The sequence below is a fragment of the Pan troglodytes genome, chromosome 10 (genome assembly GCF_028858775.2).
Source record: "Pan troglodytes isolate AG18354 chromosome 10, NHGRI_mPanTro3-v2.0_pri, whole genome shotgun sequence".
Classification (NCBI taxonomy): domain Eukaryota; kingdom Metazoa; phylum Chordata; class Mammalia; order Primates; family Hominidae; genus Pan; species Pan troglodytes.
Genome location: NC_072408.2, coordinates 43,297,165 through 43,309,533, shown reverse-complemented (window position 1 = coordinate 43,309,533; position 12,369 = coordinate 43,297,165). Strand labels below are relative to the sequence as shown.

The 12,369-nt window shown below is 51.5% G+C and overlaps 1 protein-coding gene across 1 annotated transcript; it reads right to left on the bottom strand.

Annotated features, from left to right (window-relative positions):
* Positions 1–203: 203 nt before the first annotated feature.
* KRT74 (keratin 74) lies at positions 204–8,145 on the bottom strand. Its single transcript, XM_522392.6, has 9 exons — positions 7,675–8,145; positions 6,821–7,035; positions 6,312–6,372; positions 5,746–5,841; positions 5,055–5,219; positions 4,244–4,369; positions 2,555–2,775; positions 2,045–2,079; positions 204–1,554 (listed from the first exon to the last, which is right to left on the bottom strand). Exons 1-9 carry the CDS (start codon positions 8,143–8,145, stop codon positions 1,355–1,357), a joined length of 1,590 nt encoding a protein of 529 aa, XP_522392.4. The 3' UTR covers positions 204–1,354.
* Positions 8,146–12,369: the final 4,224 nt, after the last annotated feature.

Here is a 12,369-nt window from a genome sequence, read left to right as displayed (position 1 = left end):
TATCTGTCTCTTCCAGCAGCCTGAGATTGCCTCCAGAGCAGCCTCATCTAAGTTGGCCTGCAGCTTCCCAGCAAGAGTCCTGCACGCTTGCTGGGGAGAAATGGAGGGTGGCACATCATCACTAGAGGGTGGAACATTTGGAAAGATTGACAGACTGACAGAAGCATACCTCTGACACCACTCAAGGACAACTTAATGAATATACAGCAGAAATTCAGAGTCTTTAATTCAAACAAAAGAGGAAATAGATGCTGCCATTCTTAGGAATATTTACACCCTGAGCCATGACATCTGGACTAGGCAGTACCACTCAGCGACAGAAAAGCCAGCTCCACTCACTGAGCTCAGCTCATGGCACCAAAAATTGAGAGTCAGAAGCTATGTAGGACACAGCCCCAGAGAGACTGTGGAAGACAAATCACATACCCACAGTCCTGACAAAAGGCAATGTAATTACGCTGCCCTCATCAAAAAGAATGGTGACTTTGACAGCCCTTTTGTTAAAAAGGCAGTGACACACCACAGAAAAAGCATAGATCCTTGTGTCGGCCAGGCCTGACTCTGGCACATAGGTGGGTGACTGGGGCCAGTTCTGCAGCCTCTTGGGATCAGGCTCCCAGTCTGTTCCAAGGATGCTCATTGCATCTTCTTTGCAGGACTGGATGAGAATAGGAGGCAATGTGTGTAGGGTGTCTGGCATCTAGTAGGTGCTTGACAAATGATGGTAGCTATTGCTGATAATGAAGGAGGTGGGTGGGTGACACAGGCTGGCAGAGAATCCCCAATACACCTTCACTTGGCTTTGTGGAGATGGGTGCAGCTGGTGGTCTACAGATGTACACGTGGTGTCCTAAATATTGGCGTCATCCTGCAAAGTTGTTTCTGATGGAGCAAGTAAAGGCTGTCTAACTTCTCACCACCTGCTTACAGGTCTCGTGTCACCCCACCATGCTGGCAGGGGATGTAAAACCTCTCAGACAGTAGCTAACTTGGCCTAAGCACAGAACAAACCAGCCCCTCCCCTGTCGTCTCCTGCTCCTTCCCTCTTTCTAGGGATGATCACAGCTTCCTTAGGGCCAAGAAGGTTATAATGGCTTGTGCCTCCAAAGCCTCCTGCCAGCCAAAGGCAGCGAGCAAAATGAGAAGTCATTAGTCCACATGGGACCTAAGGAAACAGGGGAGGTGACTGTGTCAATCAGAGCTTGAAAGTAAAAGCTAAACCACGAGGCAGACAGTTGAGTGTACTACAGACAGTTTTAAAACTCAGGGCCTGGGAACTTGGGTGTGGCAGACACCTTTGGGGGTGGCAAAGTCACCTCTTCTTCCAAGTGCTGAGGTGGGTGAGGCCATGGGTCTAGCGGGTGGCTTTCCTTGCTGGGATGCTGGCTGGGGTGCTCTTGCCCTGGGAGTCCTTGAGGTCTCCCCCTCGCACCTCTGTGGTCTTGGTCTGCCCGCTCTGGGTGCTGCCAGAGCTGCCTGCCACAGCGCTGGCCCCGAGGTCAACACCCGCAGAGCTGGGGTGGTGGTAGCTGTAGCTGCTACTGCTGATGACAGCTGAGGAGGAGGGGCCAAGAGCAGGGGAGAGGAGCAGTGTCAATCAGCAGATAACAGCTATGGTAACGGCTGTCCCCAAGGGCTTCTCCACAACAACACCTCATTTAATCCACAGAACCACCCTCAGTAGTCAAGAAGCACTACAGAGATGAACTGAGAGCCTATTATGGGCCGGACTTCGTGTGAGGTGAAGACCCCATAGGATAGATACAGTCCCTGCCCTCCTGGAAATTCTAGGAAAATCCATGTCCACCAACCCTTTCTCCAAACGACAACGTCCCAGGGGAGAAACAGGAAGGGAAAAGGGTGGGCATGACCTCAGTCACCATTTCACAGGATGAAAAGGGAGAACATTTCCTTTGAAGCCCAGAAACCTTCCCAAGACAGTAACAGAAGCTTCTTGGGAGGTGAGACAGTAAACGGAGGTGACATCACTTTGTCCCAGGGTCCCTGGCTTTCCCAACCCAAGGCATCTCTCAAGAATACTCACAGATGCTCACAGAGGATGGATTCTCACCAGACATCCTGTGAGACAGAAAGTTAGAGAAAGATAAAAACTCAGTGTCGAGATTCCACTAAACATCAATGGGGTCCTGCTTTTATACGTGCATCATTTAAACTCATCCTTATAACATCTTACGAAACTGACACTATCGCCTTCATCTTACAGATGAGAAAACAAGAGTCCTGGAGATACTAGATGATTTACCGAGACCACACCACTAGCATGGGGTAAAGCCAATAATTAGCCCCTGCTGAACAGCCAGTCATTAGCCCCAGGTCTGTCTGAGCCCCCGGTTCTCTTCACAGCAGCACACGGCCATCTACGCTTCATGGCTCATGTCCAACAACCCCTTGCAGGAAGCTGCCTCTGAGTTCACGAAATCACCACATCTCTTGCTTGTATTGGCACTAACCATGTTGTTCTCCGGGTGGCCCCTCAGCCAGACAGGAGCCACACCCCAGTCCCTTCTCACACTTTCCCCTCCACCCCACCTACCTGCACTCCTCGCCCTCCAGCAGCTTGCGGTAGGTGGCAATCTCCATGTCCAGGGCCAGTTTCAGGCTCATGAGCTCCTGGTACTCTCGCAGCATCCGCGCCAGCTCCTCCTTGGCCTGGTGCAGGGCGCCCTCCAGCTCATCCAGCTTGGCCCGGGCATCCTTCAGGGCATTGTCTCCCCGCTGCTCAGCGTCAGCGATGGCCGTCTCCAGGCTGGCACGCTGAAGGGCAAAGAACAGAGAGACCATCAGAACAGAAAATTACATTTAGCTCATACCCGTTAAGTAGAACAATGCCCTCATTTTGCAGATGGGGCCCTAGGTGACAAGGAGTAAAAGCTGCAAAGCCAACACCAGAACTTTGTCTCTTCTATTTTCTATTGCAGAGGAGTATTCAAAGCTGTTGTCACATGAAGCTGTGGAAGCAGTTTCATTTCAGGAGGTCAGGAAGAAATGTCGATGTTTGCAAAGTTAGATAGTGCCTGAGACCGGAGGCCACCAGTATCTACAGATTCAAAATACTCCAGGTTCAGGAAAATCATGCCCGATCCCCTAGCAAGGCCAGCCCTGAGGATGAGACAGTATGCCACGGTCCCACTGCGATCAGATTCCTGCTGCAGGACCTCTCCCCATTGGGGATCCTTCTGATCTGTTAGCATCCAGATGAGTGTTTCTGGACTCCAGCACTCTGGGGAGAGTCTGTGTGAAGGCTCCCAAATCTGGCCTTCCCTTAGAGCAGGAGGATAAGGCCCTAAATTATAGGCACAACCTCAGAAGCTGGACTCTGATGAACATCTGGGGGCCATTGCGATGCCTGTTGCTAACAGAGAGGGAGGAACTATGCTCATGGAATTTGTGAATTGGCCAAATGTAGAGTCGTAGAGTTGTCCCTGTGTTTGCCTGCAGAGCATGGAGGGTTGTCGGGGCACCAGAAGGAGAACAGGCTCAGATCTTTCCGCTGGGCAATTCTATCACTAGCAGAGCAGACCTGGTTCTCAGAGAGGTCACAGGAAGGATCCTCCAGCCTCCAATATCATCTCCCCACTGACGCAGTGTTTAAAATTTGCTGCTGCCAGGTAAGACAGGCCCCCCACCCCCACCCCCCCGCCCACTAACATGGAAGTAGTACCATGGCACAGGGCAAGGGAACCCAGGAGGGCTTCATTGACTGCTGTGTCCCTCAGTCAACAGACCATGCCCCACTCCGAGAGCAGGAACCTGGTGTGGCCACAGAGGCGCCTGATGCATACCCTCTGCACCCCACACACGTTCCGTGTCCAGTGGGAGGAGGAGACAGAGGGTCTGCCCTCAGAGGGGGCACCCAAAGGGGACATGGGGCAGGTTCATTGGACACAGAAAAAGTCTGCAGAAGAGGAACCTGGGTTCTAATCCTAGCTCCATTCATTACCAGCTGGGGGCTCTGGGAAAGTCCCTTCCCCTTCCCAGCCCAGTTGCTTTATCTGCAAAATGAGGAGTCAGAGAAATAGGTTTGAGGCTCCTCCCAGTTCTGGGCGGGGTACCAGCTCTGATGGTAGGGTACTGAGGTAGGGTGGGAAAGGGAGACTGTGGGTGGCCGAGGGACCCCTAAGCCCAGCAGGGGATATTTGCTTGTTCCCAAAGGGCAGGCCCCATTTCCTCATCCCAGAGCCTGCTGTGGAGACCGAGAGTTCTTTGTGGGGCTGCTGCCCACCTGCTTCTTCACATTCCCGATCTCACACCGGATCCTCTGGATGAGCCGGTTCAGCTCCACCATCTCGCTCCTGGTGTGTTTCAGGTCGTCACCATGCCGACTGGCTGCCAGCTGCAGCTCCTGGATCTGGTTTCCCAGAGATAGGAAGTTGGTGATGAGACAAGGGCACTGGGGAAGGGTCCTGTAAATAAGCCACCCCTGCCACCCTCGCTGTCGGTGGGATTTAACGGAGCTGAAGAGGAGTGCTGGGACAGGGTCCTGGGGGCCCAGGTAAGGGGTTTTCTCCCTGACAGCCCCAAAGCATAGTTCCATTACTCAGTTTACCCAAAGCATAGTTCCATTACTCAGAGCACTCCTCGCCTTCCATTTCCTTTTGAAAGTCTTCCCGTGGGGATCAGGAAAGAGCTACAGGCTTCTCCTTCTCTCACTCGCCCCCCACCAAATTCACCCATGGCTACACTCCCGCAAGTCTGTGATTCTCCCTCTGCTCTGTGGCAGCATGCCCCCATTCCTATAAGTGTGTTTGTTTTACCACCTCACTTCTTTCACATGCAACAGAGAGGAACAGGCAGTTCGTGGATGGAGGAAAGAAGTGAGGGATCCTCTCTGTTGCATATATTCAATCCATACCAGTTTCATGATTTATCTTTGATAACAAGCTCTGCTAAGAATTCCTTTTTTCCTTGAAGCCTTGGTTGGAACCTTTCTTTCATTCAGCATGCCCACAAAAGTATTCCTCACATTCACTGTGCAGGTGACCCCTCCCAGGAAGCGAGGGGCTGCTGTGGGAGGAGACCCATTCGGTGACCACCTTGGTCTGGTACAGGGCCTCGGCCTCGGCCTTGCTCTTCAGGGCGATCTCCTCGTAATGCATGCGGACCTCAGCGATGATGCTGTCAAGGTCCAGGTCCCGGTTGTTGTCCATGGACAGGATGACAGAGGTCTCACTGGCGTGAGTCTGGATCTGAGCGATCTCCTGCATTGAGAGAGGAAGACAGATTCAGCAACCCCCTGGCTTCCCTCTTCTGCCCCATCAGTCTTCTGGGCCCATGGTCCCTGGCCCAATAGGCTGCTAGGATCCACGGGGACAAAGTAGGGGGAAGAAGTGCCCTGTGGGATGTGTCTGCAGAGCTGAGGGAGAGCAGCTCACAGCAGCAGGAACCCCTGCGTATGGCAGATGCCCGCTGGCACATGCAGACGGGTGAAGAATGCATTTTCCACAATTTCACAGAATCCAAGGGTCTGTGCTTTGTAAGACCTCACTGGGTTATCTTTTCCTGCCTGTGGGCAAGGCCACTATTGTGGTCAAGATCAATTTCCTCCTGTATGTATGGCCTCCAAGGACCAGCATCCTGCACTTCCATGGTCTCCTGGTGCAGGGTTTTGCACCTTTCTACCAAAACATCTTTCATTTTGTTGATCCTAAATCTCTCCTTTTGGTATCTCCCTGGAAGAGTCGGGAAGGAGGCAGGGTGAGGGTGGGGGGACAGGAGTGTCCTTACTGCATCATACAGACACTTGAGGAACTTGATGTCTTTGTCCAGTGAGTCCACTTTGGCCTGAAGCTCCACCTTGACTGCGTAGGCTGCATCTGCATCCTGCCAAGAGGCCCCAGAGTCATTGGGGGATGCAACCCTCATCCCACAGCTGCCCTGCCCAACTCCTGCCTCAAAGCCACCTGATTTTCTATTTTCTACCCACAAAGGAAAGCTCACTCAATATCAATTTCTTCTCAGACTCCCTGAAGCTTTGGGAATAGGGAAAGGAGGATGGGGCAGCTCTGTTATGCCAGGAGAAAACAAAGCCCAGAGAGGTAGTAGGTTTCCTCAGGTCACACAGCAAAGTTGAGCTGGACCCGAGTTTCACAGTTCCCAGACCAGAATTCTGTCGGTCTCTGTCCCTTTCCCGAGTGTGTGTCTTTCCTCTCCAACTCACTGGAGGCCAGGACTATGACTCCAGCCTCACCAGGCACCAGCCCCCTCCCCAGCCTCCTGGGCTGAAGTCCTGAGCAGAGTTGTTAAGATGGGGGTGCGAGAGACCCTAATAAGGAGGCTCCTCCCTCCCTTACCTTCTTAAGCACCACAAACTCATTCTCTGCTGCTGTGCGCCGGTTAATCTCCACCTCATATCTGCCAGCAGGGAGAGTAGATGGCCTTAGCCCCCTTAGCCAAGGAACTTTCTCTTCCTGCTGGCCAGGCAAATGTTTGGGATACAGGGTCCCTGCAGGGTCTCTGGGGTGAGCAGTAAGAGGCTAGTGACAGGAGTAAGATATCCCTGAGTTGCTTCACTTGCCTCCTAGTTTTTGCATGTTAGGAAAACACCCAGGTGCCTATTGGGCCCCCGACACCAGCAACTGAACATTTCAGTGGGTCAAGGAGCACAGGAACTGCTTCCTATCAACTAGGCAGGAAGTTATCATCAAAGAGGATAGGCCCTTCCCCCTAGCCAGAGAAAGGGATGTGAGCTCCTGACCCTGGAGCATACTCCCCCATCTCCTAAAAAATAATGGCACAGATATCAGGTGAGCCCAGAGGCACGGGAAACATGGTCTGTGACCCTCGGGTGGGGCCTGCTCACCTCTTCTTATAGTCCTCCACCAGATCCCTCATGCTTCTCAGCTCCGAGTCCAGCCTCACCCTGTCCCCAGACAGTGTCTCCAGCTGCTTCCGCAGGTTGCTGATGTAGCCCTCAAGGATGGGCTCCAGGTTCTTCTTGCAGTTGTTCAGGTCCAGCTGCTGCAGCAGCTCCCACTTGGTTTCTAGAACCTGGTTCTGCTGCTCTAGGAACCGTACCTGGAACCCAAATCAACAGACACCTGGAACCACAATGGGTGCAGTCATGCCCCCTGGACACACACCATTGACTCCCCAGGTTTGCCATAGATTGTTGTAGTCATTTTTGCTCATGTCTTGACTCTCCACCCTTGCCATTCCACACAAACTAGATCCTTTACAAGTGCTCATTTCCTAGCCTTCTGGACAAGCCATCACTGAGAACTCACTCAAGGAGTTTCCAGAGCTTTCTTCTATTGCTCGGCCCTGGTCCCAGGAGATGTCCTTCCTTATGTCTCGACTAAGTGTCTCTTCCTGTACCATGAGCCCTTCCCTCTGAACACTGCTGGATTCTATTAGCCTTTCATGTTCTTGGAAGATCCAGCTGTCCTCAAGAAACTCATCACTTTTTTGTCAAGGAAGGGCTGCTCTTTACCCAGCTTCCCATCCTTCCCTGCAAAATCGCCAAAGAAGCCGATATATTCATGTATTCCTTTGTCCTCCATGGCTCACAGACCTACTCTCCTTCCCTAATGATGAGGAAGCCCTTCCTGAGGCCCAGCTGCACCTTTCCAGCCACAGTGTGCAGTCCATTCCCAGGCAGCAGGAAAACTGCTCAGACCTCAAGGTGCGGCCTCATCCTCCTCCTATGAGACCCACCTTGTCAATGAAGGAGGCGAACTTGTCGTTCAGCACCTTGATCTGTTCCCGCTCCTGGGCGCGCACCTTCTGGATCTCAGGGTCCAGCTCCACGTTGAGGGGGGCCAAGAGGCTCTTGTTGACAGTGACCTGGTGGATGCCCCCAGGTGGGCACACAGACAAACATGCAGGCCCCAGGTCCACACTGCCAAACATACTGCCAGCAAAGCCACTGGCCCGGCCCCCTCCATACCCAGAGCCAGGCCTGAAGCCGTAACCTCCAGCCCGAACGCCGCCACCAGCCACATTGAAAGAAATACGCCGATTCCCTCCAAGGCTATAGAGGCTCCGACTGCCAAAGCCAGCACCAGCCCCTCTGCCAGCTGCACAGTAAGAAGCCAGGCTACCCACAGCCTTCCTTGGCACCACTGCCGAATGCACACTGAAGTTGCCCTTGTCACCACTGGACTTGATGTTCAGTTGCTGACTCATGGTGGGAAAGGTTGAGTTGACAGAGCTGGAGAAAAGCAGTCTCCAAGGGGTAGAGAACACACTGATGGGGCACCCAGAGTGCTGCCTCCTTTTATCCCTGTTGAGCCCAGGACACCGGAAAAGGGCGTCTCTCCACTATCTCCTTTCCCCTGCTGATGGGCCAGGGGCCATGGGCAATTTGTAGAACAGAGATCTCCAAGCCCTTTGCAGCAACAAAGCTCTTCTGATAGCAAGTGGAATATGCTGCCCTTGCAGAGTGGAGTGGTCTAATTTGGAGTTTATCTGTGCTCCCTAATTAGGGACCTGAAGACTTATCCCCTGAAGAGATCTCCTAGCTTTATTTTTCCAGTGCTACCTCCTTCTTGCTTAACCATCAGCAAGGAGCAGGGGAAATGCCTGACTTTCCCCAGAGGAGACTCACCTGAAAAACCCCAGGTTTCTTCCCAAAAGAAACCATCTCTCTATTATAGGGTCTTGTGTGGAAGCTGGAATTTTTACATCAGGGAAAAGAAGACATGGAAAGATGATTCTTCTTGGAAAGATGTCCTCAAAGATCTGGATCTGGGTAAGAAGCTCCAGGGTCCGTCCTTGGGCCATGCTAAGGACCACAGCTGTCTAGCAGTGAAGTGGACCCCAGGAAGGAAGAGGAATGACTCTGCAGCATCTGCATGCCCCCCTAGCAGGCATATTGTCTAGGGCCTTCTGTGTTGGGCAGGGCCTGGGTGTTGGTGACCTTGACATTGCCTTACAACCATGAGAACCTTTCCAGTCAGCTGCATTTCCTCCAGTTGGATTTTCTCTCCTGGATAAGATTATTTGTCCTACTCTAGGAGGTCAGGCAGGAGCTGGGATATTAGCCCCTGCACTCCCTGGGGAAACACCCTATGGCTGAAGTCACCAAGGAAAAGGACCCCCTAAGTTTCACTCCCAGGTTCAGGGTGGGCTGTTCTGCCAGTTTCCTGGCAACTTCAGGGAGCACTCAATTTTCAAACAGGAAGTATCACTGCTTTATAGCTCAGGTAGTGTGGGTACAGTGCAATGTTAAAAAATTATTTCAGGGCTGGGCATGGTGGCTCACACCTGTAATCCCAGCGCTTTGGGAGGCCAAGGAGGGCAGATTGCCTGAGGTCAGGAGTTTGAGTCCAGCCTGGCTAACATGGTGAAACCCCGCCTCTACTAAAAATATAAAAATCAGCCGAGCGCAGTGGTGCATGCCTGTAGTCGCAGCTACTCAAAAGACTGAAGTAGAAGAATCACTTGAACCTGGGAGGCAGAGGTTGCAGTGAGCCTAGATTGTGCCACTGCACTCCAGCCTGGGCAACAGAGCAAGACTCTGTCTCCAAAAAACAAAAAAAATTATTTCAAAGCTAGGTATCTGGCAGCTGCCCTCATGCAAGACTCTGACCACTTCCTATAACTAAACTGAGAACACTTGGCTTGTTTGGATCCAGCTGAGGGCAGAAGACAACTGCTCCCACTGCTGGGGAGGGAAAAGGAGAAGCTGACCTGGGCAGGGAGCGTGGAGCTTAGGCCTGGAAGCTGCCCCAGAAGAATTTCCCCTTCACAGGGTGTTTTCCTCTCAGCCCCTGAGGTAACGGTGGAAGGTCCTTCCCCAGGGACCCTGTCTCGGGGGGCCTTCCTGGCAGGGCCTAGCCCTACAGCACAGGAGCATGTAATCAAAGGGGTTGCTTGTGGTTTTCTAAGTCAGGTTGCAAGGGCAGCAGCAGGGGTGCTGCCAGATGCTGGGTTTGCCGCCCTCCTGTGCTGGAGTGTGCAAGACAAAAAATGGCGTGAGTTCCTTAACCTGGGGGTGACTGTCCTAGGGCCCCAGCCACCAAGAAGCCTGCAGACCAATGAGAGGAATCTACACAAAGAACTTAAAGTAGAGCCAAAGCTCTGGAATGACAGAAAAGCATTATGAACCATGAATCAGAGGTGCACTGAGGAATGGCTCATCTTGATTAGGGTTTTTGGGGATCTCCAGAAGCCAGGCTTATATTCCCAACAACGCCCACTACAGGTGCTGGCTCAGAGTAGTGGCTCAGAGGTAGTGGGGCTGGTAGTAGTAGCAATAGTGGTAGTAACATCATTGTATAATAGTGATGGTAGTAACAGAAAGTGTTAACACTTATTCTTCACTTCACATGTGCCAGGCATGGGATGTCTACATGGGATGTCTCACTTAACCCTCTTTAACTAACTTTATTTACAGTTGAAGAAACAGAGGAACTTACCCATCTCACTCAACTGGTAAGTCAGAGCTGGGCCTGGAATTCAAGTGCGTCTGGTTTCAAAGTGCATGTTCCTGACCATCGTGTTATGTGATAGAGATGGAAGTTAGTGGCAAAGATGCAAAGACATTGTGGTACGTGTGGCAGGCATGGCAGCTGTGGGCTGGGGACCTTGTGCTTGTGTTTCTGTTGTTTTTGATTCAAGTGTGACATGAGGAGAAGGGGAGGTTGTTGCTGAACTAGGGGCTTGCAAAGGGTAGCTGCTCAAGATAAGACATCACTCTAGGTTCAGAGAGAAAATCAGCCACAGCAAGGATGGGCAGGGGGAAGGAAGAGACTTGCTTTCATGAGCGGCTGTTTTATTCTAGAATCACCAGCAGCTGGCCCTTCATTGCCCGGCTCCAAGGGGAAATAATCATAGTTCTGGCTAGCTGAGTCTTTGCGCCACCACTGCCTGGCTCACTATGAGCCCCAATCTGATAGGAACTTCAACAAAAAGGCATTTACAAAGCAGAAAAGGCATGAGGCTAGATCTTTGAGGCTGGAGAAGACTTAGGGTAAACAAAAGGCAGATATCCAGGTGCCCAGGGAAATGCAGCAGAATGAATGGGGTCCATCCACACTCAGAAGTGATGGGCTGGGGAGGGCCAGGACTAAGGCTAGGGGTCCTGGCACCCTTTGTATTCATTACAAAGGGTGCCCCTGTGGGCTGGGCCCTGTGCTGGAGGCTGGCCAGTAAGGGTTGCTGACAGCGGTGGTAATGATGGTGGCAGAGTGGCTGTGACAGAGAAGGAAAAGGTAGAGGCAGAGTAGAATTTCCTGACAACAGTGTTGTGATTGTGGCCACACAGAAGCAATCCTCCTAATTGGTTCCTAGGGAGCTTAATTGCAGGGGAATTGCCTTTGGCCTATGCAGTCAGATCCCTAGAGTTCCAGCCTTCACTGTTTCAGATACCCTTTAATTAGTAATCACACACCACGCCCTGGTCTTTGAGTTCATTGGACTAATGAATGTCCCAAGTCCTGAAGGGATTAGTTCATTAAATGCATATAAAACTGGGCATCTACTGTGTGTTCAGCTCTATGCTAGACAGGGGGAGATGTCTGAGACACTCTCTTTCTCTTTTAGGAAGTTAATTGAACTGGAGGACAAACAATATAAACTTACAAAAGTTGTTTTGCTGTTGTTATTGCTGTAGTTTTAATTCTACATGCCTATATTGGATTATATGCTTGAACAAGTAACTCAGACAAGCTGTTCATTGAAATTCTGATCTAAAAAAAAAGAATTTAAAAAGTACATGAAAATCTACTTTTTGCTTACCCTAAATCTTCTCCATCCTTGAATTAAAAAGAAATGGAAAAATAGAATAAAAGAGAGGTTGGGCTCTCTGAGGTAGGGGTTGGGAACTGGAAGGTCGGCCAGATTGGGCAGGTGCATGGGGCATCCCTGAGACAGCGAGAGGCCCAGGCGGATTGTAAAGGAAGGCTCGACTTGGGAAGCAGAGATGGAGGCAGAGATGGCGGCGCAGGCCTAGACAGTTCCCTTCTCCCTGTAGACAGTGTGGCATCATGCGAGGGTCCTGAGGGGAAGCAGTTTCACAGGGCCAGTGCTTTCCGTTAAGGAATAGGCTCTGTGTTGCAAGAGGAGGGCTGTGGAAGACACAGGTACCCCAGGGAACCCAAGGGAGCTGAGTCAATTGGGCCATAATCTCTCACCATCTTCCTGGAGGATAAGAATCCCCTTCTGCAGAGCACCTCACCAGAGGGAAATAAAAAGCAGCCCCGTGAAAAATCCCAATGGCCGTAACCATCATGTCTGTAGTTTGAAGATGAATAGCGAATGTCATTTTTCTCTAGCCCTTTGGCCTTTGACTGCTCCTGGGCACAGAACAACAGTTGAAGGACCCAAATTCTGTAGATCAAGGTCATTAAAGAAAAGAGAAAGAAGGCCAGGCATGGTGGCTCACACCTGTAATCCCAGCACTTTGGG

Bases quoted from the DNA above. Each gene is read 5' to 3' on its own strand.
- KRT74 (XM_522392.6), bottom strand. From the start codon at position 8,145: ATGAGTCAGCAACTGAACATCAAGTCCAGTGGTGACAAGGGCAACTTC. The intron at 7,036-7,674 runs GTGGGTCTCATA...TTTGGGTTCCAG, and splicing joins TCGCCTCCTTCATTGACAAG to GTACGGTTCCTAGAGCAGCA. The intron at 6,373-6,820 runs GTGAGCAGGCCC...CCCTGCTGGCAG, and splicing joins GTGGAGGACTATAAGAAGAG to ATATGAGGTGGAGATTAACC.